Source organism: Gambusia affinis, linkage group LG15 (assembly GCF_019740435.1).
Source record: "Gambusia affinis linkage group LG15, SWU_Gaff_1.0, whole genome shotgun sequence".
Lineage (NCBI taxonomy): Eukaryota > Metazoa > Chordata > Actinopteri > Cyprinodontiformes > Poeciliidae > Gambusia > Gambusia affinis.
This window is the reverse complement of record NC_057882.1, coordinates 9,220,627-9,230,962: the sequence shown is the minus strand read 5'-3', so window position 1 is coordinate 9,230,962 and position 10,336 is coordinate 9,220,627. Positions and strand designations below refer to the sequence as shown.

The 10,336-nt window shown below is 40.4% G+C and overlaps 1 protein-coding gene across 3 annotated transcripts; it reads left to right on the top strand.

Moving 5' to 3' along the window:
• The first annotated feature begins 233 nt into the window (after window positions 1–233).
• Window positions 234–5,970, top strand: si:dkey-175g6.2 (trichohyalin). Of its 3 annotated transcripts, none has more exons than XM_044139765.1 (2): window positions 234–484; window positions 2,460–5,970. In XM_044139765.1, the coding sequence occupies exon 2, from the start codon at window positions 2,489–2,491 to the stop codon at window positions 4,484–4,486; it is 1,998 nt and encodes a 665-aa protein (XP_043995700.1). In that variant the 5' UTR covers window positions 234–484; window positions 2,460–2,488; the 3' UTR covers window positions 4,487–5,970. The 3 variants fall into 3 exon arrangements, with proteins under 3 accessions (XP_043995700.1, XP_043995703.1, XP_043995701.1); XM_044139768.1 differs by having other exon boundaries at window positions 235–399; XM_044139766.1 differs by lacking the exon at window positions 234–484 and adding an exon at window positions 512–1,735.
• The last annotated feature ends 4,366 nt before the right edge of the window (window positions 5,971–10,336 follow it).

The following is a 10,336-nucleotide window of genomic DNA, read 5'->3' as shown; positions in this document are numbered from 1 at the left end:
TCATCACTACAATTTCTCCTTTTCATTCAGGAAAGTACTATTTCATTCATGCCATTTCCGTTCATTCATCAGCTCGGGCCAGCCTAGACTCACACTGCTATCTCCCCACCAACATTCTTATCAATGGGAGTGACGTCAGCAGCGCCTGCAGCTGGGGGTGGGGGCCATTGAGAGGGGGGGGGGGGGCGTCACGTGGTCCAGCGAGGGGTATATACGATAAAGTTGCGCTGACCGTGGTGCTGAAAACATTCATCCAATTGTACACCAGCGCCAGTACCGCTGCGATATAAACACACCTTCAAAGCTAAACAAAGAATCCTTGACTGAGATTTTTTATTTTTTGTCTTGATGTTGGTCACAGGCTGAATAGAGAAGAAGGGAAAAGTGACATTCTCTCAGGTGATCCACTATTTATGATAATAATCTTGGCTTTTCCAGTGCTTTGTGAGTTTCACCGCTTCCCCACCCCCCAGTGGGACTCCAGGTAAGTGAAGCGAAGTGTCATCTTTTATCTAAGGCAAGGCTAGGCAATCTGACCGAAAAGATCAGAACTGGGTTTTTTCTTCTTTTCTGAAAAGTAAAAAAAAAAGAAGAAAAAGAAGAAAGAAAGAAAAAAGTTTTTTTTTAAAATGTAGATTTGTAAAATGAGAAACGAGGTACGTTTCGTGCTTGTGAAATCGTTCAAAATTTTTCACAAATTTTGTAGCTTTTTTTTTGCTGCAACATTTGTGTGTGTGTGTGTGTGTGTATGTGTGTATGTGGTGAAAACTGCCATTGTCTAAGTGGAATCTTAATCTTGGACTATGTTAAAGTTATTTTAATTATATCAATTGACTTTATCATTATTATTGAAATAAAGGTAGCTTTAAAATTTTGAAAAAATAGTCCGTTTTTTAGGAAAGCGACTTTTGTCTATTTTAAACATTTTGGGTTCTAAAACTAATCATTGTTTCCACAGTGGAAACAAGATAGAAAAATGTATGCATATTTTTGTTTCGAGGAGACAATTAAGCATTTAACCCTCTATTGTGTGAGTGTAATTGTTTTCATTAAATATTTCTCCGCAGCAGCTCTTCAGACCTTTTTTGCGTTGAAATTTTGCGAATAGTAGGCTACACGTGAACTAAATAACAATGTATGCATTTCACTATAAATAGGCATTTAAAAAAAATCTAACTTTAAAGAGTTCTTAATTTCCAAACGAATCAATTTTAACCAAATATGTAAGAGCAGTTACTTTATTCAACGTTGATTGTTTCGTTTCGTTTCTTTTCGTTGAATTAAAACGGAAACAAATTTAAATGCGGGCAATGTTGCCCCCAAATGTTTGCGCTGGTCTGCATTCCGCCGCCGCGGCTGCCGCCACTGGAGGAAGATGCTCGCCTCATACAAAGGACAAAAGCCACGTATCCTCCCTGGCCGCTCCTTTTTTTTCTTTCCTCGCTCGCGGGAAAACGGAATCTTAAATTTTTTACATCCCGCTCCTTTACAAATTGTGTCGACCACTCAGAGACCGCAGGACTAAACACCGTCAAGCGTCGCTCCAAGCTTTTACGCATGACTTGCCAGGGCTTGCCATCTTTAAAGCCAGTGTCGTGCCAAATCGCCCTGACGCACGGAAATTAACCAAAGTCACGACTAAAACAGAGTTTTGTTTTTGCACTTTAATTTAAAAGAAAGGGATGCTTAGGATGGGAGGTGTCCGGATCTGGGTTGAGCTAGCTTGGAGAAAAAGGTGAGGCATTTTTAAGAAATTTGGTTTTATTTAAAACAAGTAATCTCGTTTATTTACGTGCAAATAATTACCAGTGTGAGATAAATCTCGTACTGCATTATGCGATTGAGCAAGAGTTATTCCAAGTCTCTTAATCTGCACCGTGTGAAAATAATAATCTGGTTCAGGCGGCGATTTGGCAAGCACAGAAAACAAAACAAAACAAAAATAAAAAATAATAATAAAAAAAAAAAGGCCACTCTCCTCATGTGATGATTTACGCAGTGAATCAAACCAACAAAAGGCCGATGAAGCTTCATCTTCATGTTTTCCATCGAGTCTCCTTTTAACTGCAATCTGGAAAATGCAGCTATAGAAACTACATTTTATCCGTGTAAAATGCTCTGGTTCTATGGATGATTAAACCGCTTTCCTCCCTGAAATGTCTTCATAATAATAATAATAATAATAATAATAATAATAATAATAATAATAATAATAATAATAATAATAAAAAGAGATATAAAAATATCTTTTGTATGATATAAACGTAAAATATCAGGTAGCAAAGTCTCCAAAGACATTAAATGGTACTTAACACATTAGAATTGAAAATATCAAAGTGAATCCTATTGATCAGATGACCTTTCTATCTTTTCTATCCGCTGAAATCCCTGCATCTAACAGAGACCTACTCGTGTGTTTCCTCTCCTTCTTTCTCTGCCTCCTCTTCCCTCTTCTTCAGGTGCTTCACCTCCCTCCTGCCAGTCCTGCATGGTCATGACCTGTCATAACGACTCTTCCACAGCTCGTCTCATCCTATTGGTCCTGCTCATTGTCACTCCACAGCTAGCCAGCTCCGCCCCGGCATGGGGCGAGCAAGGGGAGGGAGGGGTGCAGGGGCGCACACGGACAGACCACAAAGAGGACACTTTGGGCCCCCTCCTCTCACCTCCCCAGTCCCAGATTTTCCCTGGCACAGATGACGTATCGCCAGACCGGGTTCGTGGTCCAGGTCAAGATAGCCAATTAGATAAAGTGAGAGACCCTGAGCAGGTGCTTGCTGTTCTTTTGGAGTCCCTGGACCACCCAGGGGATGGCGAAATCCTCGCCAGCAGAAACAGAGACTGGGAAGAGGAGGATCAGAGTCAAAAGCCGCCCTCCGCTGAAGACATGCAGGGTGGTGAGATAAGAGGTGCAGAGCAGACAGAGGGGGTGAGGGGGAAGGAAGAGGACAATGAGAAGCTAGAGGCTGATAAGGCAATTGAAAAGGTAATTTTAGGCCATTTGGCAGCTGTTCAGGGGGATGAAATCCGGGAAAAGGAGGAAGAGGAGGCTAAAACTACAAGATCAGGGGAGGATCAAAATGCAACTGAGGAGGAAATGAACAACAAAGAAGGGGAGCAAGAGGAGGGAAATAATTTAGAACAACTCATAGAAAAAGTCAAATCTGCATCCAGATCAGAGGCAGAAGATCCCTCGTTGGAGCGCAAAATCCGAGGCTACTTCCAGAACATTGACTTGGGTCTGCAAGACAATGAGATCCTGCCTCCCCTGAAGGGCTACAAGGCGTACAACACTCAGCTCGCTCGAGCCGGGAAGAAGCAGCACTGGCAGGACAACATGTCGCGCAACAGACCCGTCAAGGGGGGGAACTTCATGGACGACTTCGACGACGCCGGCGAGGAGCTGGAGGAGGAGGTCGAGGAGGAGGAGGAGAGCCTCTCCCACATGCAAGAGGAGGCGAGGGCGCGCGCAGAGAAGCAGGAGGTTCTCCGGCAGCAGGAGGAGGCAGAGAGAGCCAGGGAGGAAGAGCAAAGGCTGGCGGACATCGCCTCCGACATGCTGCTGCAGTACATGGGCAGGAAGCAGCAGTCCTTCATGAAGCCGCGACAGAAGAGCAGCAACACTGCCGAGGACAAGAGGTCAGAGGAGGTCCTCCCAGACGAGGACGACCTGGACCAGCAGATGATCGATAGGCTGATTGAGATCAGCAGCAAGCTCCACCTGCCCGCCGACGACGTAATCGAGATCATAAGTGATGTGGAGGAGAAAAAGAAGAAAAGGAAAGAATTGCAGCAGCAGCCGATCAACAGCAATCCAATCATTCCTCGCTTCAGGCCTCTGGTGCCTCCTCCTCTTGCCACTCCACCCATTTACCACTACACAGCCTCAAAAAATCCCAAGAAAGCTCCTTACAAGCACAATAAGTCCAACAAGAAATGGCACAAGGACAAAGTCAAGTCATACAAGCAGGACTATTGGTATAAGCCTCAGAAGCAGCTTGACTACTGGTATAAACCCCAGAAACAGTTTTTAGCCTTCCCCTCCTATCCCTACTACCAAAAGCCATATCGAGCCTACTACCCAGTTTACTTCCCATATCCTAAAGCACAGTACTATGGCAAGTCCTCCCCCTCCCGAGATCAGCCCTTCGGCCCCCAGGAACTTGATCTCCAGCCCCCGAGGCGCAGGCACAGGGGTGGGGGTAAGAACCGGGCCGGACAGGGCTGGAGGCAGCAGCCGCCCCCGCGTCTGCCTCTCACACCTTATATCTCTAACTATATCCTTCCTCACCCACGGACCTACCAGCCTCTGCCCCCTCCTAAACCGGTGATCGCGCCCAGGAGGGGCAGACGACCACAGTACTACTACCCACAGGTCACTCCTGGAGATGATTATGAGGAAGACGGACTGGTGCCTCAGCTGGATAGTGAGGAAGAGCTGGAGAACTTTATTGAGAGGATCTACATGAAGCGCAAAATGTATTGAGGGACTCTTTTGGACACTGTCAGCTCAGAGGGACTAAAGGAGGGCTAGATCTGAAGAAAATTAGCTGAGAGGAAAGTTATAACTGAGGTGAAATGAAAGGACTCAGAGGAGATACGTTTTGAGCCTGTGGTCATTTTAAAAAGTTGGGAAATGAATAAAAGTTAGATTTCTTTTGTTCTTCACTGTAATTTTATTATGTTTTCAGTCAGGGAGAGAATGAAGAAGTTCCTCTTTGAACTCCCTGTAACCATGCTCAGCCTCTTGATGGGTTTACATTTTAAACCGGAACATACCGCAGTGTATGTCTGCCTCCATTCAGGTCAATCTCTGATGCTCTCTTGTATATTTCAGAGAATTACAGAGCAAGCAAACACGCACACGCCCACACGCGCAACCACACAGAGGCATGCATACATATGCACCTATGACACATTGACATGCACACCTTAAAAAAAAATATGTTTACAACCTCACTTTGTATCTTTTGTTGTATATTTATGTCACATTAAAAAGGAAAAGCAGCTCTGCGACTTCTTGGCGATACAAAAAAAATTAAACTGAAACAGTTTTGGGTTTTTTTCTGTTGTATTTGAAGTGTTTAGGTTTCTTTCTTATGCCAGATTGGATTAGCTCTAAACAGCTTTTAACACTTTTCAGTTCAAATTTGATATTCAGATTATTTGCCTTACCAGTGCTGTGGTTCTATAAGGGAAATATCACATTGCATATGACTTTTGATCCTGATATAGAAACCCTGTGGACTCCTAAAGCACAAACTTAAACAGTAAACACTTCCAACATGGTGGACCAGGGGTTTTTAACTATTTTGGGATCCAATTTTATTTGGGTCAGCACACATCTGATATTTATCTATGCCTTAATTTTTATTTTTTTTTTAATCATCTGAAGCCCTTTTACTTCTTGTGTACATTTTTGTTCTTTCACCATCTCTGGATTTCCTTATTTTTTGAAAAAAAAAAGAAAAAGAAAAAGAGATACTTGAAATCACACTATGTGTTTTGCAGCCTTTTATTACAGATGTTTCCACCAAGAGGCTACAAGCATTTTGTTGATTTTTCAGGAGATATTCATTGAAAAGCTTCAGTCCAGGGAGTCAGGGATTGTGCGTAAGCTGTTAAATGCACGTCTTTCTACTTGCATCTTAAAAAATTAACAAAAAAAAGAACAAAAAAAAGAGGAAAAAAATAAAACAGTATGGAGAACACAAAAATGATTGTTTTCTCTGAGTAAACTGTGAACCTAAAAAAAAAATAATAAAAAAAAATAAAAAATCAAAGGAAAGAGGGCCACTGTATATGCACAGTGGAGCCATCTGTCTTGTAAAAGGAGAGTGTTGTTGTTGATGTCACCTTTAGCATTGTAAGATGTACAGTGTGAAATAAATATGCCCGTGCAATGTGTAAATAACAGCATGATGATTACTAGTTTTGCTATATGATAAAAAAATAAAAGCAATTATTTTATTAAAGTTCAGTTTTTTAATGGCTTTTTGGAGAGTGCTGTATTGTATACATTCAGCAGCAAAAAAAAAAAAAAAAAAAAAAAAACCCAAGCGGGACAAAAAAAAGAAAAAGAAAAAAAAAGACAATGACAGTCAGCCACAGCTTAGTGACAGCACAACTCATATATGTCACAACTGCTGCAGGATGGAGACAAAGCAGAACCTTTTAGAGGGGTTTTGATATATTTGCAAATAATCAAGACCAAGAAAGCAGAATGAAAGGGAATGACAAGAAGAGAAAAAAAAAAAATAAAGTATGGAAAAATTCAGCAGGAGGTGGGGTGGGCGAAGGGGGAAATGGTAACTGCAGTGATTGATGAGTCACATGATTGGTGGATGAGTCATCCATCTGTACACTTTACTGCGCAGGACCACACACACACACACGCATGCAGATGCACTAATACACACACGTGTGGAGCAACGCACACACACACACACACATTCTCTTTGAGCTGTATAGTAATTTAGCTGCTGGCATTCAAGATAAAGATTGAGTCATGTTCGCCTCAGCTTAAAGCCTGCCAGTCGGCCGGTGGAAAAAGGTGTTTGGCAGATGGGTTTTGCCATATCTTGTTTTCACACCTCCCCCTCACTCACATCACACACACAATATGTCCTCCCGGTGTAATTTCCTTGAAGTGCTCTTGGTTTGCTGCTTGTTTGGCATCAAAACAAACTTTATGGATGCTGTCAGCGGAACAAACACTAACTGTGATTAGCAGCCTGTCAATATGGTGCACATCAGATGTCAGCCCTCCAGCTCACTCTGCATTTGGTTCGAAGGTCGCCTCTCCCTGAAATCATCTGGGTTTGGTCGCACTATTCCAGAATGACCTCAGACTCGCAGCTTTGGCAAATAGATTATATTTCATGTCAGTGTGTTTTATATGTTTGCATATACAGCTAGTGCAAAGTTGTATGGGGTTGTTAGTAGAATTTGATTTGGGTCCCTTCTTCTTGTTAGAAACATCAACGCCACTAACCGCAGTTTCAGTGCAGACTATTTGCAAACAAACCAAGCTCAAACACAAAGAAAATATTAAACCAGGTGCATCAAAAGGTGACTATGTTAAAGTCATTAAACAATAAGGCTTATTCTTTGCAATGTGTTGCGCAATAAACACATTGTAAATCAAACAGGCTCTGGTTTGCCAATTAATGCAAACAATTATGGCATTATAAATTATGAAAATTACTAACAAAACTTCTAATTTAGATAAAAAAATGACCAAGTTGGAGCACCACCTGATCAAAAGGAAAATAATAGCCAAACAGTTCAGTCTCAGGTATTATGTATAAATATATAATTGATAAGGCTTAGCTATTAAAGTAACAGTAGAGAAAGGCAGAAGCTCATCACTGGCATGTTTTGGAAAGCAAGACACCACACATAGAACAAACACAAACAACTTATCTCCAATATGTAAGTTTATAAACAACTAATTCAACCTTATGAATATTTCACTAAGCTAGTATAACACTAAACTTACTATTAAGTAAAAGATGAAAGAACGATGAAAACTAATAAACTACTAAAAGATACAGCAGTAAAAATGAGAATAGCACCAAAGAGGGAATGATATAGAAACCAGGTCTATTAGTTTTCAACTCATTCAAATGTATTTAATTATGTAAAGAATAAAATATAAAATTGCCCACAGAATAACATATGGTAATATCATAGTCCAGTATGAATATATATGCTCAAGGTTAAAGCTTGAAGCCAAATTACCGCTGAACTAATTTAGATTAGTTTATGTCTTGATTAAAGAATATAACTCTGTGTACTCTGTATGAACTGAGCATGATTACCTCGGGGCCCTCCGGCCTCTTGAGGGCGCCACTAAGCCTTTAGGCCAGGGGTGGGCACTCCTGGTTCCTCGAGGGCCGGTGTCCTGCAACTTTTAGATATATCTCTACTTCAACACACCTGAGTCAAACAATGAGGTCATTAGCAGGACCCTGGAGAACCCGACTGCATTTAAGAGGTGATTCAGCTGCTGGATTCAGGCGTGTTGAACCAGGGAGACATCTAAGAGTTGCAGGACGCCGGCCCTCCAGGACCAGGAGTGCCCACCGCTGATTTAGGCCTATAGTTGTAGTCATAACTCCATCAAAGTGTGCACAGAACTGCACTTTGACTAAATCACTGTCCCACTGCGAAAACACAAACAAGATGGAGTGTTGAGTAGCAATCTATTTCCTTCTGCTCTCAGCAAGAAAACATCTGCTTGTTGATACATAGCCGACATCTGTCTGCAGCAGGGGTGAGACGGCTTTTCTTAATATGCTTCCTTCTGATTTAATGCTCTGATATCATTTGCTAGCTTTAAATATTTACACCAGCTGTTCTGGATGTGCAAACATGTTACTAGTTCCCACCACAGAAGCTGGGTTGTTTTAGTTTGTGTTTTGTTGATTTATTTATTTTCATTAGAAAATTACTCATCTGACGACAAATATTGACAAACTCTTTATGGATTGGTTGTTCCATTGTTGAAATATCCTAGCCACAAAGGATGAATTTTATATTTTAATACTCAGATGCCGAAAGGTTTTAAACAACTCATCTTAAATAAAGTTTTGCTTTAGCCAGAATTATATTAGAAAACTAATGGGAATTAGATGGAAAAACAAAAAAACAAAACAAAACATAGCCTCGTTTGTGTCCACCAGTCTGTTTGTAACTTAAAGTTCCTTTTAAGTCTTAGTGAGAAACAAAAATACCAATTTCTTTGACAATGAAAGAGGATAGCTTAAATTTAATTATTATGACTCAGCAGTCTGTTATTGGAAAACATTTAGACCAGGAGTCTGCCACCTTTACAATACAAAGAAAATTGTTCTGAAATCTTGTACACAAATGGTACATGATTGTTTGAAAAAAGACTATATATTGTTTTCAATAGATATGAATTGTAAGAATGTTTTTTTTTTTTTTTTTAAACATTTTTAGGTACCAAAATAAAGAAAAAACATAAATATTTTGCAAAAAGAGGGTGGTTATATTGTCTTCTATGCCATAGAATCTATAGGATATAGATATCTGTGAAAAAAAAAAAGTTTTCAACCTATGATTGTTGAGACTTTGAAATTAGAACTGTCCTACAAATAGCAAAACCTAACAATCAAGGAGGAAAACACAAGCCCAGATTCACACAACTGTCAGCTCTGAGCGGCTTACGAAACTCAGTTCTTATCATCGCTGTCTCAGCAGAAGAGAAGATAAGGCTATCAAATGTGTTACCTTTTTCTTATTGGATTGGCACTAACTTCCCTTCCCTTTTGCAAAATAGTTGACAAATGTGTCATTTGTGTAATCCAAACTTCAGTATTTTAGATGTGGTAGCCAAGCACAAATCACCAATCTAAAAGATGTGCCTCTTTGACACCTGTTCACACAAATCAAGACACAACTATTATTAGATCTATTTAATATATTTTTCCCCACGTAGTTACATCAATGCCGAATCTTTAATATCACAAAGTAATATGATCACCTATTTTAGAATTTTTATAAAGAAAAGTTCAAGTTTTTTAAGTTTTTTTCTGGCGTCTTTATGGTGCCCCCAGGACTGCGGCACCCTGAGCATTCACCTATACAGCTGGTAACACGGGTCGGCCAGCGCTGACACTGATAAGCTGATAAAGTTGAGAGTCGGTGCAACCGGTCTCAAAGACAAGCAGTAGAAAAACTTCCACTCTGTTCTGCACTAACAGGAGAAGAGAAGAAGATGTAGGCTATGGCCCCAACAAGTTCATCAAACTCTTAAGCATCTTTCCGGATTGTGGGAAATGAAGGAATTTGACATGAGAAATAAGCAATCGGTAAGCCTGACTATGAGAGACAGTGTGTGAGGAGTCCTGAGCATGTGGGGGCCTTAACACAGCTAGCACAATTATCACAAGGCAAAGTCACCGTGTGCTAAATTAGCTCAATGTCCCACAGGATGGATTTATGTAAAGAAACAAGAAGGAATTTTGTAATCAAGCACAAAGGGTGAAATGGACACTTAAAAAAAGCTGATATTTTAAAATGACCTATTACCATATTCATAGAAAAATTAATCTATTCAAAGAAAATTCTTGTCAAAAGAATATTATACAGCACCTATACTTGGAAACCAACACTGTCACTGAGTAGTAACACAGAGAAAGGGAATCCATAAAAAATCGTATAAAACTACATAATTTACTGAGCAAAAAGGAGACAAACAGGATGCTGTTAGTTGCCATGCAACCTAATAGGATCCATTTTTATAGCAATAATTTGGTCCTTTTAATGCCGTGGTATCGTAATGGCATTCACTGTTTAAACATCTGCA

What these genes read in the sequence shown, in the direction of transcription:
- si:dkey-175g6.2 (XM_044139765.1), top strand. Translation starts at nt 2,489, where the DNA reads ATGGTCATGACCTGTCATAACGACTCTTCCACAGCTCGTCTCATCCTA.